At 38.7% G+C, this 18,471-nt stretch overlaps 2 protein-coding genes across 4 annotated transcripts; one reads left to right on the forward strand and one right to left on the reverse strand.

The window, feature by feature from the left end:
- Nucleotides 1–600: 600 nt before the first annotated feature.
- On the reverse strand, nt 601–7,245 carry LOC113111714 (armadillo repeat-containing protein 6-like). 3 transcript variants are annotated; one of them, XM_026276748.1, is made up of 8 exons: nt 7,110–7,245; nt 6,616–6,753; nt 5,797–5,882; nt 5,152–5,710; nt 3,637–3,782; nt 3,413–3,544; nt 2,218–2,355; nt 601–1,195 (listed from the first exon to the last, which is right to left on the reverse strand). In XM_026276748.1, exons 2-8 carry the CDS (start codon nt 6,734–6,736, stop codon nt 983–985), a joined length of 1,395 nt encoding a protein of 464 aa, XP_026132533.1. In that variant the 5' UTR covers nt 6,737–6,753; nt 7,110–7,245; the 3' UTR covers nt 601–982. The 3 variants fall into 3 exon arrangements, with proteins under 3 accessions (XP_026132533.1, XP_026132524.1, XP_026132542.1); XM_026276739.1 differs by having other exon boundaries at nt 7,036–7,168; XM_026276757.1 differs by lacking the exon at nt 7,110–7,245 and adding an exon at nt 6,872–7,005.
- Nucleotides 7,246–8,741: 1,496 nt separating this feature from the next.
- Nucleotides 8,742–17,844, forward strand: LOC113111728 (elongation factor 2). Its single transcript, XM_026276770.1, has 13 exons — nt 8,742–8,890; nt 9,941–10,155; nt 11,172–11,353; nt 11,529–11,740; nt 11,950–12,128; nt 12,259–12,364; nt 12,453–12,705; nt 12,778–12,973; nt 13,693–14,059; nt 14,156–14,509; nt 15,559–15,741; nt 15,819–15,951; nt 17,463–17,844. Exons 1-13 carry the CDS (start codon nt 8,888–8,890, stop codon nt 17,654–17,656), a joined length of 2,577 nt encoding a protein of 858 aa, XP_026132555.1. The 5' UTR covers nt 8,742–8,887; the 3' UTR covers nt 17,657–17,844.
- Nucleotides 17,845–18,471: the final 627 nt, after the last annotated feature.

Raw genomic sequence — 18,471 nt, forward strand, 5'->3', positions numbered from 1 at the left:
TATATATATATATATATATATATATATATATATATATATATATATATAGTTTACTACATCAACTTAAACTAAATTAAAATACATAAAACAATAAACTATAACATTTTAAACTAAACTAAAAAACATGAATAAATATAAAATAAGTTTAGGTTTTATATATACAGTATATATATTTTACTTTAGTTCAGTTAATGTCCATTTTATTTTAAGCGACAAGAATAATGTATGGTTTTAGTTTTAATAATCAATATCCATGACATATTTATGTGTATTAATATCTAATACCACTACTCTACCACAACACCTTTGCAAAACTATAATAAAAAAAAGCTATTAAAGCACTTATATTATTTACCAAAATACTTAGAATAAAATGTGCATAAAATATAAAAAATAAAACTTATTTAAACAATTAAATTGGCTTATTGAACTATATATAATTGCATTTATATATACATATTTTTTTATGATTTTATAGTAGCGAGTATATTTAATAACTATGGTATTTTAATATAAATGTACCATTTTGGGTGCATTTTTGGAAAGGAATATGTATAATATATAGACACATAAGTGTGATTTAATCACAAACACCATCAGTTCCAGTACAGAGCGGGTTTATTCAGAGCTTATGATTGAGAAAACACTTGGGACTCATATTCAGTGCATGAAAGAGTGTTCGGCGTAATAATAAAACACTTTGAAATGTCAAAAACAAGCATGAAATGCACACATTTTGCAGACGGGATGATGGTTTTTGAATTAAACATATTAAGAGTTAAATTCAGCAACACAGCTCTGAATCAATCACACTTGATTCTCACAGTCAGCAGAATCCGAAGCACAAGTGGTCATTCCTGGACGATAAAAACCCTCGTACAAACTAAAAAACATCTACACTGTAATCTGTGCATGTGGACGCTTTAGTAAGAGCTCCACAGTTATCCCACGACGTCCTCGGATGTGATCGTGATGGCGTTCATCAGTGACTCAGGCTTCCCTTCTTGCCCGTCCAGAGCTCTCTCAGCTCCACCTGACAGCCGAGGTCTCTGAGAGCGGCTCGACCCACATCAGCGCAGTCCCTGTGAGCCGCCAGAGCCTGTAAGATCAGCGCCTCGGCTCCCATGTCCAGGATGAGTGGACTGAAGTCACGCGTGTGGGCCACCAGGTTCCTCAGCAGCATGCACGACTGTGTCTGAAACAGAGATGGCAGCCACTGAAGCTCTGCTTTCCAGGAACGACATCATGTGAAAAACCACGGTTTAGCAGTTAGTTAGTTAGCTCACACTTTATATTAAGTGGCCTTAACTGCTATGTACTTTCATCAAGAAATAAGTGCAATGTATTTATTATGTTGATACTGTACTGCAAAACACTTTTGCTGCGATTGAGGTGGGATGTGTGTTCTATGGTTCGGTTTAAGGAGTCAGTGTGATTATATTTTTCAAATACAAGTACAGTGTAAAAACATGTATGTGCACAATAAGTGCATTGTTCCAAATTATTAATTTAAATTCAAGTACATACTGTAGTATTTAAGGCCTCTTAATATAAAATAAGACATTTATTTTTTTATTTATTTACAGAAAACAAAGAGAAAGGAAGTACAACAACAACAAAAAAGGCTTATAAATATATATATATATATATAAAAGTTTTAGAATTATGTTTTAATACCTTTGTTGTGTGTTTTTGTCATTCTTAATTATTATTTGTTTTACATGTTTAGTAAATTAATCTGAATGAAAACAAGAAATGTTGCTGTGGCAACTAGCTGAAATAAATTGCGTTTTTATTTATTTATCATTTAATTTTAGTTTATTTAATTTCGAATAGCAAATGCTTTTAATGCAATTTATTTAACTATATTTTATTTAATTGAACTATAATAACCGTAACCAAGTATTCACCAAGAATCAAAATAAATAAACATTACATTTTACACCATGAAAGTACTTTTTGATGAATAAGAAAGAAAGAAATAAACTAGATTTTCACATTATGTACGGTTAAAGGTCTGTTTCACACTATGGACCAGCATAGTTAAAGTTTTTTATGTGAACAGGCCTTGAGAGCAAAATGATGCATTTTCTCCTAGTCTTAAAAGGTTTACATGTATATTGTGAAAAGCTGAAAACTATGCATGTCAGAGAAATCCCTGTCCAGACAGTAGAGCGAGAGGTCATGGGTCTCTGCATGAACACACAGATGCTTTACCTGCACATTGACTTTATCCGGGTGATTCTTCATGGCCTGCACGGACGCCAGCGCTCCGCCGCACTCCACGATGGCTTTACAGTTGTTGGGTTTGCGTAGAGCGAGAACACAGAGCGCTGCACATCCCTGCTCACACACCTGAACACACAGAGCAGCTCCGTTTATTCAAGGCATTGATGTTTGTCTACAAAACTACCACTGGCTCTGCACACATTTACCTAAATTCGTTACTTCAGACTTATGTGCCTCTAGAAGCTTGTGTTCTGCAAGTGAACGTCGCTTGATTGTTCATCCCAAAGAAGCACAAAGTCACTTTTACGGACTTTTAAATTAAATGTTCCCTTCTGGTGGAATGACCTTCCCAACTCAATCCCAGCAGCTGAGTCCTTAGCCATCTTCAAGAATCGGCTTAAAACACATCTCTTCCATCTTTAATTGACCCTCGAACTTTATCACTCACTATTCTAATTCTATTCTATAAAAAAAAATCTAACTACCTTTCTAATCTTTTTGCATTCTATTTTATTTTCATTTATTATCCAATTATAAAAAAAGACCTCTAACACTAGCTTGCTCTATTCTATCTGTTTTCTTTTTATTTATTATTTAAAAGCCCATGCTACGTGTTCTGCGTTTAAGCTAAATGAGACTTTGTTATAGCACTTATATATTATTGCTCTTTTTGTCCACTTTCCTCATCTGTAAGTTGCTTTGGATAAAAGCATCTTCTAAATGAATAAACGTAATGTAAATGTGATATGAGGAGACTCAGAGATTGAGAACAGACTCCTTTAAATTCACAAGTGATTCACAGATTAACTTCATTAGTGCAACATCCAACAAATCATTGGATCATTAATTAGGTCAGTTTATTTTAATTATTTATTTTATTTATATAAATGTATTTTATTTTATTTATATTAATATTTATATTATTTTATTAATGTTAATATTTATTATTTATTTATTTTATTATATAAATTTAATTTATTTTTATTTATTTATTTGAATAATTATTGTTTTTTCTTTATTTATATATGAAAATAAATGATTAAACATTTCTCTAAATCAAGAAATTAACAAATTTTCTATTAAACCATTCATTTATTATTATATAAAAATACACTAATTTTAAAAGCAGTTTACAACTGGAGATAATAATAATTGGCATTTTATTGCACTTGGGAGGACACACCTGTGCATTGGTCATGTGACGGTTCATCGCCATGACGATTAGCTCCGCCCCACCGCCATTCACAATGGCATCTTTGACATCATCGTTTCCAGCGATGGCCTTCAGTGCGCGGAGCACCTGCTTCACAAGCTCCTGGAAGACAGACGCACCACAACAACAAGAGATTGGTTTGTGTTCACAGGAGCTGAAGCTGAAGCTGAAGCTCTCACTGATCCTCAGCTCACCGGACGGTCCAGACTGTCGGCCAGGAGCGTGATCATGAACCTCAGGCCCCCCAGGTCTACGATGTCCTGACAGAACTCGTCTCTCACGGCCAGACGGGACAGAGTCCCACAGAGTTCACTGAGCACTGACGGGTTCTCTGGGTGAGCTGAAGACAACACATCATCAACATTCATCAGCACTGCTTCACGTTTCTAAATCTGTGCTGCATGCAAACATAAAATAGTGTCTGTCATAATTTCTCACAAAATATTATGCATTTTGTTGCATTTTTTATTTTAAAACAATTTGTGCAGTGAAGAAGTCTTGTATTCTCCATTTATATATATATATCAAATCTTCATTGATTTTTTTAACTTAGCATCAATTTAGGTAATATTAAGTTTTTTTTTTTTTGCAATTCAACAAATCAGATCACTTTATCACCATATACACATAAATCTACAAAATATTATACTAGTATCCAAAAAATCCTAATGCATTGCTTACATTACATCATTTTTTTATAACAATAATAATAATAATTCACAATAAAGAAAGAAGCTGCTGTTCACAGAGTGCTGTATCAAAGCATGTTAACAGAAAGTTGACTGGAAGGAAAAGATGCACAACCAACCGAGAGAACCGCAGCCTTGTGAGGATTGTCAAGCAAACTGGATTCAAGTATTTGAGTGAACTTCACAAGGAATGGACTGAGGCTGGGGTCAAGGCATCAAGAGCACCACACACAGACGTGTCGAGAGATTTACTGAACCACAGACAACATCAGAGGCGTCTTACCTGGGCTAAGGAGAAGAAGAACTGGACTGTTGCCCAGTGGTCCAAAGTCCTCTTTTCAGATGAGAGCAAGTTTTGTGTTTCATTTGGAAACCAAGGTCCTGGAGGCTGGAGGAAGGCTGGAGAAGCTCATAGCCCAGAGTAAGTCCAGTGTTAAGTTTCCACAGTCGGTGATGATTTGGGGTGCAACGTCATCTGCTGCTGTTGGGTCTATTGTGTTTTCTGAAATCCAAAGTCACTGCACCCGTTTACCAAGAAATCTTGGAGCACTTCATGCTTCCTTCTGCTGACCAGCTTTCTGAAGACGCTGATTTCATTTTCCAGCAGGATTAAGCACCTGACCACACTGCCAAAAGCACCAAAAGTTGGTTAAATGACCATGGTGTTGGTGTGCTTGACTGTCCAGTAAACTCACCAGACCTGAACCCCAGAGAAAATCTATGAGCTATTGTCAAGAGGAAGATGACAAACAAGAGACCAAACAATACAGATGAACTGAAGGCCACTGTCAAAGAAACCTGTGCTTCAGACCACCTCAGCAGAGACACAAACTGATCACCTCCATGCCACGCCGGATTGAGGCAGTAATTAAAGCAAAAGGAAACCCCTACCAAGTATTGAGTACATGTTCAGTGAATTAATATACCTTCCAGAAGGCCAACAGGGCTGTATAATACATGCAGATATTATTTCTCACTGCATTTATTTCTCGTTGCATGCCCAGAGGAAACTCGGCTCACCTTTCGCAGCTTCAACGATCACTTTGAGTCCGTTGTGCTCCTGCACGATCATCCTGGCGTGTTCATGAGCGCTTCCGAAGGCCACACGCACGTCGTCGTCAAAGGTCATGACCCTCAGCGCGACACAGGCCTCCCTCACGACCTCGGGGTGCTGGATGTGTCGTGTGATGCTGGCGGTGAGCAGCGGGAGCACGCCTGCCTTCACCAGATTCTGCCGGTTGTTCTCGTGCTTCACACAGAAGTTTCTCACGAGGCGGAAACACAGACAGCTGAGAGCGGCGTCTTTCTGGTGCGCGGTTAAAACTCCGATCATAAACTCTCGTCCTTCCGCGTCCAGGAGATCCGGCTGGCCGTCGGTTAGCGCCGAGAGCGCGGCCAGAGCCACGGAGAGGGCTTCCTTCTCTCCAGCGGCTCTCTGGCAGCAGGCGAGGATCGTGGGATACGCCTCTTTTTGAGCGGCCAGGAATCGCTGTGCGAAGCCGAGAGAGCACTGCTGGGTGAAGACCCTCAGATCCTCCAGAACTGATGCAGACGATGCGCTTTTGAGAGACTCTAAAACCTGAAAATACACCGCCGAGAACATGTTAAACACAAAACCTACAAGTCTTTCAGTCCTGCAGCAAAACATCGTGTGTGGAGACGTACCTGAAGAACCTCGTGGGTTTGATTCTCGGCGTTTTCTTCAGAACAAACTTTGGGAACTACTTTAACAATATAGCTGAGATCCACACCTGTGAGGACAAATCAAATCACTTTATCATCATACATCTAGATCTGTGTGCATTTATCATGAATGAAAATAAGTAGGTTAATGTTGATTGAGTTAGATAGAGTTCAGCATGTTCCACTGCAGTCAAAAAGGCCAAACGTTTAGACGAGATTATTATTTTTTTTAAATAAGCCTTTTTAGCTATCTAGGTCTGCATTTATTAAATAAAAAATATAGTTAAAATAGTGATATTGTTTATTTAAAAAAAAGTGTGTAAAAACATGTGCATGAGTGTTACTATATCTTTATTTGTTTCTAAATTTATTCTGTTATTTACTTAAATATTATACAATTAATGTCCCATTTAAGCATTTAGATGAGCATTGATACAAATTTTAATTTATTCTGTTATTTACTTAAATAATATACAATCAATGTCCCTCAAACAGGACATTAGTTTTATAATATTTAAGAATTTTTGTGTGCATGAATATGACTATTAATTTATTAACTAATTAATTAATTTACTTCTGTCAACGGTTTAGAATAATTAATGTTTTTGAATGTTTCTCACATAAGCTCACTTAATGTTGTATTTATGTGATACAAAAAAATGTATATTAGATAAATCTAAAAATTGAAAAAGTTATAATCAATATACATACATCTGCATATATTCACTAAGGTTGCACAAAATAATTAAGCAGACACATGAGAGTAAACTAAAGTATCTTTTAATGTTTTTAATAGCTCACCCTGAGACTCAAACTGCTCGATGGCCTCCTTCAGAGCTTCGCTCTCGTCCAGGTCAAACTCCTCGAGGTTTTCTCTGACCACTGCATCGAAGGTCTCCTGTGTGATCCTGCGCGAGGCCATGACGTCACTGCTTCTGCCTGACCACCAATGCATTCATTAGATTTACGTATGTTTGCCTGTATTTGGTTATCAGTTCAGGACATGAAACGAAGGTTATATGAAACTATGGTGTCACCATAGTTTTTAGAAACGTACCATGGTAATAATACAAGTACCTTTAGCCTACCATAGCAGAAAGTATTCACTCAGTATCATGCTATATCTAACATATTAGCATCTGACAACATCACTGATGTTGTCAGATGGTACACAATTCACTGCAATCAAAGCGTGGCAAACACAGAAACATTATTTATTACCCTAAGTTACTCGATGTAAGATGTACTACCTACACATGACGTTAACTGGGACACAAAGCAAAACAAAACCTCACCAATCCTGCTGAAAGAAGAACAGCGGGCGGTACGCTAACAACGTAAGCTGAGAACAGAGCCATAGACAGTAAAAGAACAGAGACCATAGACAGTAAAAGAAATGGACACAGCGACCCCATTGGAACTCAATTGAGACAAATGAAGCCCAGTTTTAGCGTTTTTTAGCACTTCCGTTTCTGACGCGCAGACTCAAACGAAGCTTGACGACGTCAGCAACCTGTCTGACAGATGTAAATCTTCTAGTAGCTGTGCGTGAAAACTGCCATTGTTAAGCTTGCAGAGACGGCGAGCTTGAGCGGGGAGTTATTTGTCGTGAGTGAGCAGGAGTAAGTATTCTGATTAATTATTTTGTATAGTATTTTAAAATGTAACGCCAGTACGCCATATTAAGTTAATTGCCTGCGAGCTTCTCCTCCTGTCTGTACGGTAATGCGACAGAGAGCCGAGTGGTTATGACGCAATCGTTAGCCTATTTTTTACAAAAACTGTTTATACGGGGCCATAATGTAACATAGAAGGTAATGGAGCCCTTTATACATTGTCGTGTATCTTTAGAAATAAATAATGGACAAACAGAGTCTTTAAACGCCTCAGATGTAAAGTTATTCGCTATCAAAGTGACGCCAAAATGAATGGGAGTCAATGGGAATGCTAACGCAAGTGAAGTTCTGCTAAAAGATGGCAGCCCCCACCCGACTTCAGCTTCCGGTCGAGTTCCTTGCCCCTTGACAGAGACTGAACGTACGGCATTTTACTGACGCAAACGCTTCGCGAATTAGAGCAGAGTGTGAGGTTGCGTCTCCTTTATTGTGGCTCGGGTGAGTTTTGTGAGAGAAATATGTTCCGCTTCATTTAATATACATACGGGTGCGGATGGGTAAAAAAGTATTTTTTTCATATTATTAATAAACGAATGCAATTTCAACGAAATAAAACTGCCAATGAAAATTATCCTTTAGGTTGACTTGGGTACATTTACATTTTGATTAATGTACACTGTCCCTCTTCGCACATCAGTCTTGGATTATTATTTTTTTGACCACAAATACTATTTATAATATTGTATCATGAATGGAAGCCCGTTTCCAACACTGAATTTAAAAAATATATACAAATTCGAAAAAACTCAGAACTGCGAGATTTAAACTCACGGTTCTGAGAAATAAAGTAAAGTTGGAATAGTGATAATCTTTATCTCACAATTCTGAAAAAAATGTTAGAATTATGAGGGGGAAAAAATCAAGAAAAAAAGTCAAACTCACAGTCAGAATTGCGAAAAAAAGTCAAAATTGCTAGATACAAACTCGCATTTGTGAGACAAATCAGAATTGCGAGAAAAAATGTCTCTCAAAAATATGAGCATGAATGTGACTATTTTTTTATTTTTTTATACATTTTTCAATTATTTATTTCAATATTATACAATTAATGTCCATATATGAGCATGAATGCGACTATTTATAATTATTAGCCAGCTACATTTCCTATTTAAAGTGTATGTTTATGGATGTGACTATTTAAATATTTATTTACTTATATAACTACTGTTTATTTATTTAATTTCGATTTTTCAGTCATTTTGCTTGTGTGTGACGCTAGGAGGAGCCAAAGAAAACAGCGTGTCTTGTGCGTCATGACGCAACGCTGAACGCGCGGCCTGAATATAAAAGCGCGCAGCGGCGTGACGCGTCCTTCTCCCCTGCCTGTCCCCACCAGCGGAAGGCAGCGCGCTCTATTGTAAAATCAGTGCCTAGTGAATCTTGATCCATCTGTCAAAATGGTACGTATCAGATGTACTAATTGATTCGATACAGTTGTGCAGCGGGTAGAATTAAATTTCTGACACGATATTTCTGCGTCTAACGGTTTTTTTTTTGTAAGATGCGGGCGGGAAAATTCCGGCTAGTTTCCCTCAAAACAGAATGGCAGCGACTTGATTTCTTTCCTGTAACGCTTTACCAGATATTTATTGTTTCTGATTCTATAATAGCAAGTTTATTATATATTCAACGACCTTAACGCCTAATTTTGAGTCGCTCGGTTTGTTTTACCGGCGTTTTTCAGGCTGGGCCTCGTTAGCATGTTAGCTAACCGTGCCACGTATTGTGGAAAGTATCGCGTGTTTGAGGAAAACCGCATCGAAAACCTCCGTTGTCAGTTTTGTAACCTAATATCCTAGTGTTTTAATCCCGTTACTAGTTTCCTGTTTGTGATGGCCTTCGAGCGGTTTCGGTCTCTTTGCCGGTTGGTATAACGGCAGTGTCGGGTGTGTTTAAAACCGGTTCACGGGGGTCACATGTTACTGTCTGTCCCGCACGTGCGGTTCTTCACGCACGTGGCCGTCTATTGTTTGCGCAGTGAAAGCGTAGAATAATTCAGTGGGGCCTTTGAGTAAAAGACATTGCGTTTACCGCGGCTAAATAATGTACAGTCTCTTCTGAACAGGTGTCATGTTCAATCTAATAACATCTAAATGTCTAATTTGCTCTCTATAGATGGCCACAATGCCACACAAATGCGTTTTAGAAATGTTGATGCTCTGCAATGCTCCTCTTGAAATCTTAATTTAATCAAAGTTGTCACTCATCAGGCTTGTTAAAGGGTTAGTTCACCCAAAAACGAGAAGGGTGAGTCATTAATGACTCATGTCATTACAAACCCGTGAGGCCTCCGTTCATCTTCTCAACAGTTTAAGATATATTAGATTTAGTCTGAGAGCTCTCAGTCCCTACAATGAAAATGTGTGTACAGTCTACTCTGGTCAGATGCAGAAGTCTTTTGTTTTGAGTGTGAAATGAGTTTGGATGAATGTCAAATGTGTCTCCTCCAGGTGAACTTCACAGTCGACCAGATCCGTGCCATCATGGACAAGAAGTCCAACATCCGTAACATGTCCGTGATTGCGCACGTGGACCACGGGAAATCTACACTGACCGACTCTCTGGTGTCCAAGGCTGGAATCATCGCATCGGCCCGCGCCGGAGAGACGCGCTTCACTGACACACGCAAAGACGAGCAAGAGCGCTGCATCACCATCAAATCCACGTAAGACGCCAGCAAATGTCCAGGGACTTAAAGATCGCTAGACCGTAAATAAAATGCAATTATATGCATCTAAACCGTATCATGCATCTGTCAAAAATGTAAGTATATGGAAATAATGCATAACTAAATCTGAAAGTATTAGATTTTTTTTAAATATGTAAACCTATAAAAATGCAATTAAATGTAAATCTTTTCATGCATAACTAAGCTTGTAAGTTTCAGGGATTTTTTAAATTGTAAGACTGTAAAAATGCAACTAAATAGATGTATACATTGCCATGCATAACTAAATTTTGAAATCAGGGCATTTTAAAGCGCTATTTTTAATTTGTCGTGTATCAGTTTTAAAAACTATCGGTTTATTAATCCGTATCGGTAAAATCAGTTATCGGTAAACCTCTGCTGACAACATCACGTAATTAAAATGGCAGTTGTTTGCATTAAATGCAATTAGATTAAAAAGCAACATGCATGACTAGAAACAGAGTTCAGGAGGGTGTTTATGATGTGCATGAAAATCAAAGGTTGTTTAACTGCATTTTCAGTGTTTTATGGCATCGAGTCATATAGTAGTTATTCCTTTTTGTTAGGGTTTTAACAATATATTGTCATAAAATCACAATGCAAAAATGCAACTGTGGTGTGAAAGTTTAAACCATTTAACTTAACTAAAACATGGTAAATCAAGAAGGGCAAATATTTCAGCTTGCTTCACTAATAAAGAAAACCTAAAGTGCGTCATTCAGTAAAACTCACTATTTAAAACTTTAGATATCTGTAGTGAGGAAGGGGAAAAAGTGCAAGCGGTTTAAGTCATTTACGATGTATTTTCTTATTGCTTATAGAAAAAGAAACCCTGTCGAATTCAGTTATCACTAAGTGACCCAAACTCTGAGTTAATGGTAGCCAATCATCTGTGACGTGCTCATTACAACAAACACAAGCCAAGCTGAGAGTCTAATGTTGATGCACAAAGAGCTGGTTGTTGATTTCCCTCTGTTGTCCCTCTTTCTCAGTGCCATCTCCATGTACTACGAGCTATCCGAAAACGACCTGGCCTTCATCAAGCAGTGCAAGGATGGATCTGGTTTCCTCATTAACCTGATTGACTCTCCCGGCCACGTGGACTTCTCCTCCGAGGTCACGGCTGCGCTGCGTGTCACTGATGGAGCGCTGGTTGTGGTGGACTGTGTCTCAGGTAAACCTTTTACTGTGGTTATACATAGAGCGGTCATTGGTGTGGCCTACATAGGGTTAATGCTGCTCTGAAGTCTCCCTTCCTTAAATTAATGCCTTCATTTGGACCACAAGTCTTACATTTTGCAATGTAAGATGCATCGATTTCCAGGATGTTAAATGCCTCTTGTGCTCAGGTGTGTGCGTGCAGACCGAGACGGTGCTGAGACAGGCCATCGCCGAGCGCATTAAGCCCGTGCTGATGATGAATAAGATGGACCGTGCCCTGCTGGAGCTGCAGCTGGAGCCCGAGGAGCTGTTCCAAACCTTCCAGCGCATCGTGGAGAACGTCAACGTCATCATCTCCACCTACGGAGAGGACGAGGGTGGACCAATGGGAAACATCATGGTGAGAACACGCTCCTTTGTTTATATGAAGGGTTAAAATGCGCCGTGTGGTCTGTGAGGAGAAACCATGCACCACTCTGATGAGCTGATGAACAACTAACCAGAATATCTGAGACCAGCGCTGATCCTGAAGTAATTTCTGAGCCGTAGTCTCTTATATCTGTTCCTTTAGCTGGACTGTTTGTGCTCATCTCTCTCTCTTTCTCTCAGATCGATCCGGTGATCGGTACCGTGGGTTTCGGATCCGGTCTTCACGGCTGGGCTTTCACTCTGAAGCAGTTTGCAGAGATGTACGTGGCCAAGTTCGCTGCTAAAGGTGAAGGTCAGCTGAGTGCAGCTGAACGCTGTAAGAAAGTGGAGGACATGATGAAGAAGCTCTGGGGTGACAGGTGAGATTCATACAGGAAATACAGTCAGTTCAGTTTCAGCTGATGAAACTTCAGTAAACCTTTTTAAGTGGTGTTGTAAATTAGACCTTTAGGTTTGTTGCATGTTACTCATTCTCTGCTGCTCGTGCAGGTATTTTGACCCAGCCACCGGTAAGTTCAGCAAGACTGCCAACGGCCCCGATGGAAAGAAACTGCCCCGCACCTTCGCCCAGCTCATCCTGGACCCCATCTTCAAGGTACCCCTCGTCTTCTGTTAGCCTCAAACACTAGAGCAGGTCTCCTTCTGATCCACCGGTGATCACACCTCACTTCCTCCATCTCTAGGTGTTCGATGCCATCATGAACTTCAAGAAGGACGAAGCTGCCAAGCTGATCGAGAAGCTGGACATCAAGCTGGACACGGAGGACAAGGATAAGGAAGGCAAGCCTCTGCTGAAGGCCGTGATGCGTCGCTGGCTGCCCGCCGGAGAAGCTCTGCTTCAGATGATCACCATCCACCTGCCGTCTCCCGTCACGGCCCAGAAGTACCGCTGCGAGCTGCTTTACGAAGGACCAGGAGATGATGAAGCTGCTATGGGTACGACACGCGTGTTCTCAGGTGTGTGTTGTGTTTGAAGTGTGTGTGATTCTTAGTTTGTGTTCTGCGCAGGTATCAAGAACTGTGACCCGAAGGCTCCCCTCATGATGTACATCTCAAAGATGGTGCCGACCACAGATAAGGGTCGTTTCTATGCTTTCGGACGCGTGTTCTCTGGCGTGGTGTCCACTGGGCAGAAAGTGCGCATCATGGGACCAAACTTCACCCCTGGGAAAAAAGAGGATCTCTATCTGAAACCCATCCAGAGGTGTGCATTACTCCTGACTCATTAACACCTCAACTAGTTTTCATTTAGCCACGATTAAAGTCGCTTTATTTATACTGCTAACACTTAAAAACGTTTAATATGAGAAGTTCTGGGAGCTGCACTCATTCAGCATTTATTCATGTTAAATGTAATATTCACAATTAATGTACTGTGGACTAACATGCACACTTAATAACTAATGTTTAAATGCTATAAAATCATTTATTTCATGTGCATTAAATGAGATTGTTCTGAGGCGAAACCAAATGTTTAGGGAGCATTTGGGCTGAAAAGTATGTACATTTTAATTGATCATTTATTTAATGATAGTCGCTCTAAATGAACGGGTCATTTGAATTACACAAGTTTTTTTTTCTACTTCAATTTGTTGGTGAAATATGAATAATTAAATGGTGGCTTTAATAACTTCATGACCGATTTATTTAAACATGCATTAAACCATATAATGAATGTGCATCAAAAATGTGTAGACATTTTATTGTATTTAAAATTGACAATTTGAATCAAATTAATATAAAAAGTAATGAACCACGGATATTATTGGACATTAGGTGTGCTGCAAATAAAGTTTAGTGACGTTTTCTTCAAAGTGATTTATTATTGAATGATTTTTATTGGTTGTAATGATTCTTCCACTTGCTGAAATACAGTGCCTCACTAATTAACGTTTCTAAAGCACAGCTTTTCTTTTATTCCAGGACCATTTTGATGATGGGACGCTATGTGGAGCCCATTGAGGACGTGCCTTGTGGTAACATCGTGGGTCTGGTTGGTGTGGACCAGTTTCTGGTGAAGACCGGGACCATCACAACTTTCGAGCAGGCACACAACATGCGTGTGATGAAGTTCAGCGTCAGCCCTGTGGTCAGAGTAGCAGTGGAGGCCAAGAACCCCGCTGACCTTCCCAAACTGGTGGAGGGACTCAAACGCCTGGCCAAGTCTGACCCCATGGTGCAGTGCATCATCGAGGAGTCCGGAGAGCACATCATCGCCGGCGCTGGAGAACTGCATCTGGAGATCTGCCTTAAAGATCTGGAGGAGGACCACGCTTGCATCCCGCTGAAGGTGCGCAGTTGAATCCGTATCAGTCTCCTCGTAGCTTTTGAAGCTGAAGTGGCAATAAACTGAAATGCATGTAACCTGTGTCTGGTTCTCCAACAGAAATCAGACCCCGTCGTGTCCTACAGGGAGACGGTCAGCGAAGAATCAGACCAGATGTGTTTGTCCAAGTCTCCGAACAAACACAACCGTCTGTACATGAAGGCCAGGCCGTTCCCCGACGGTCTCGCCGAAGACATCGACAAGGGCGACGTGACGTCCCGTCAGGAGCTCAAGGCCCGAGCACGCTACCTGGCCGACAAATACGAGTGGGAGGTCACCGAGGCCCGTAAGATCTGGTGCTTCGGCCCCGACGGAACCGGACCCAACCTCCTGATGGACGTGACCAAAGGAGTGCAGTACCTGAACGAGATCAAGGACAGCGTCGTGGCGGGCTTCCAGTGGGCCACTAAAGAGGTGAGATGTTCGGGTCTGGTTTACTAGCGTTGCTCTTGATGTGCTGCTGGTCTGTGAGGAGAAACCATGCACCACTCTGAAGAAGTGATGGATCACACCTAATATCTGAGACCTGCACACACCTGCAATACTGAGACATACTGCTCAACTTTACACTGTGGAATCGATTTTATCCAGTCAAAATAAGATCTAAATAATAGAAACTATGCACACAAAGTATTAATATTAAAATATTTTATTAGGATATTTGCTTTTTTTTTTTTTTTTTTTTTTTTTTAAATCGCGTCATTAGACTTTTTTTTTTTTTGACGTTCCGCTTTTTGTATTTCTAGAACCAATCCAAAAACAAATCATAAAAATATTGATTTTGTTATTCACTTTTGAGACCTTGTCCTAAACTTTCAATTGTAGAATGTTTTAGTGTAATATTTTTATTCATTTAAAATTAATGCGATATAGAAACGATACAAGCAAATAAGTAATAATAAAATATTTTATTCAAATTTTTGCTGTTTTACAGCACTTTAATTTTTTCAAATAAAATACAATAAAAACAAGTGCATTTATTTTTTTGCGAGTTCTGCTTTTTGTATTTCTAGAAAACAAAAAAATCACATTTGTATTCGTTAATGACTTGATTTTTATTTTTAATTACTAGAAGTAAAATAAAAAAATACAAACCAATAAAATGGTGTATATTTTGTTTATTTGTATTCTAGTCCTAAGACTGTAACACTTGTTAACACCTGTTATGCAAACGTAATTATTTTTATAGTTATACATTTTTTTTGTAAGCTTTTGCGGTTTTATTAATGCTTGATTTTATTGTATTTTTTCATAAAAATAAAATGCAATGATAAAAACAAAGGTATTTGTATTTTAATTCTTTTTATTATTTGTATTAAAATGCAAACAATTAGAAGTTATTAAATACTAAAAAAAAAAAATATGTATATATATATGAATCTTTTGTTGGGATTTGTTCCCTTGTTTGAGGCGGTCTTGCTCCTGGTTCTGTTCTTGATGTCCCGCTGTGTTTCTGTGCTCAGGGTGTGCTGTGTGAAGAGAACATGCGTGCGGTCCGCTTCGACGTCCACGACGTGACCCTCCACACGGACGCCATCCACCGCGGCGGAGGTCAGATCATCCCCACGGCCCGCAGGGTACTGTACGCCTGCCAGCTGACGGCCGAGCCCCGGCTCATGGAGCCCGTGTACCTGGTGGAGATCCAGGTGAGACGCCTCGTCCTTCAGACGCACCTCACGCTGGGATCTCCAGTCTCTCACCCGCGTCTCTCTTCCTCTCTCAGTGTCCGGAGCAGGTGGTCGGAGGCATCTACGGTGTGCTGAACAGGAAGAGAGGACACGTCTTCGAGGAGTCTCAGGTCATGGGGACACCTATGTTTGTCGTTAAGGCCTTCCTGCCCGTCAATGAGTCTTTCGGTAAGTCATCACATTGAATGAGCTTTCTACCGAAGTTAATGTGTGCGTACCAAACCTCCACTGGCTGTGCTCCGCTTCACTTGAATACAGACCGGTTTTCTCCAAAGAGACCGCTTCAGTAATAAACAGAGAAGAGTGTAGCTGTAGTAAAGTGATGTCAGCCGTTTCGTTCAGTGTTGATTCAGCTCTACAGAAGACGACCGTGTCATTTATTGTGTCCTTGTTAATCTTTTAAACCCGTGTGAGCAAACCCGAGTCAGCCTTTGTCATGGACTCATTTCAGTCCGGAGTCAGTGACCGCTTCAGGCCGAGTCTGAATGAAAGTGCTGAGAGAGAGGAAACGTTCAGCTCGTGTTTCTATTGTGTCCATCTCTCCGTCAGACAACAGACATCCAGCGCCAGCAGTGTAGAGGAGATTCATCATCAGAGTGATTCCTGACTCACTCAAGTTCAACACGTTTAGGACCTGCTTTACACTTCAACTGTTCAGATCGGTTTCTAGTTTTTGGATTGAATCGGTCAAATAACTCTCTCACTGTCAGTTACACAAGCAATTTTTTTTATTTTATTAATTTCTTTAGGAGTGGTAATTAATTTGGTAAAAAAATATATTTTTTTTTTATATATATAACTTGGTGTTTCCTTTTGTATATCACGAATTGTTTTTTTTTTTTTTTCACTAGAATAATTGAAATGGTATAATTAGTAGCATCTTTAATTTAACTAGATCCTAGTATAATTTGAGTTAAAATTTTATTTATTTTTATAATTAGCAGTATTTTTTTTTTTTTAATTTAACTTAATACTAGTATAACTTAAATGTTTGTAGTGTGGTTTTTTTTTTTTTTTTTTTTTTTAAGCAGTTAAAAAACAAATACCAAGAATAACATCTTTGAAATGTTAACATCAGCGCTCAATCGTTTAAAAAATAACTAATCACACATTTTTTATTAATTGTGATTAATTGCATAATTTGTTATAATTTCACACTGAAACTCCAAATTAATGAACACATAACACAGAGGGTGTATTTTAAGTGGGGTTTAATGGCATCTATTTACCAAGTGTCCTTTTACTGAGATGTATATTTTTTTTATTTATTTTTTTACTTTGTTTTCTTTTGTGTTAATATTCACAAATTGTAATAGTGTTAGGTTTTTTTTGTTTTTTTTTACACTAGAATAATTGTAATGGTAGTGTAATTTTATTAGTATAATCTTTTAATTTAACTTGATCCTAGTATAATTTTAAAGTTTGTCGTTTAAAATTTTTATTTTTATAGCAGTTAAACGAATATACCAAGAATAACATCTTTGAAATGTTAACATCGGCGCTATCAATCATAAAAATAAAAAAAAAATACTAATCAATCATGCATTTTTTTTTATTAATTGTGATTAATTGCATATTTATCATTTCACATTGAAACTCCAAATTAAGGAGAAAATAACAGCTCCTTAATTTGGCAGTGAATTTAAAACTTTTCACAAACTAAATTTGTGTTTCTGCAGGTTTCACCGCTGACCTGCGCTCTAACACCGGCGGTCAGGCCTTCCCTCAGTGTGTGTTCGATCACTGGCAGATCCTGCAGGGTGACCCCAAAGACCCCGCGACTAAACCCTTCCAGGTCGTGGCCGAGACACGCAAGCGTAAGGGCCTGAAGGAGGGCATCCCGGCACTCGACAACTTCCTGGACAAGTTATAATCGACCTGACGTTCTGCAGCACGACCTCAATGCTTTACACTCATTCCTCTGTGTCATTCCTTCCCTCCTGCGCTCGCTTCCTTCCCTCAGAGTTCAGCACAGGGACTGGACCGTACAGGGCACAAACATCACACCTTCAGACAGGAAACAACAGTGGATTATGTAAATCTAATAAATAAAATAAAAATGAAAAATTACTCCAGTGCTTGTGTGGAGCTTCATTGCCTCTCAGTGCAGATGTTGAGTCATAATGTGTCCATGAAGAGAAATATAACTGGACAGAGAGATTGTGTGTGTCTATATGAGTGAGAGGGAGAATTTCAAATAAACCGACTTTTGTCTGTTTTAGTCTATAATTTAACTTTAATGTATTTTTAAGTAAACCTTAAATTATAATGGGATATTTGTTACTCCAAATAAACAAATTGTTTTATTTTCATTAGTGTATTCACATGCTGCAGCATTTTATATATATATATATACAGTTTTTCATTTCATTTTTCACATGTAAGAAAGTTAAATGTCATTCAAACGTGGTTATAAAATTAGTAACTTTGTTTTTAAAAATATAAAAAAAAAATGTTTTGTATTAAAATAAAACTTGAAAAAACAAACTATTCGACTAGAAATAAAATATTGAATATATATGATTTATTATATAAAATAAAAAACAATTTAACTATAAATATAGAATGTTACAGTACAAAAGTACAAAATTTTTATATATAACGTATTTTCCGGACTGTAAGTCACACTTCTTTTCATAGTTTGGCTGGTCCTGCGACTTATCAAAATGTATTTGACATGAACCAAGA

The sequence above is a fragment of the Carassius auratus genome, chromosome 2 (assembly GCF_003368295.1).
Source record: "Carassius auratus strain Wakin chromosome 2, ASM336829v1, whole genome shotgun sequence".
NCBI lineage: Eukaryota > Metazoa > Chordata > Actinopteri > Cypriniformes > Cyprinidae > Carassius > Carassius auratus.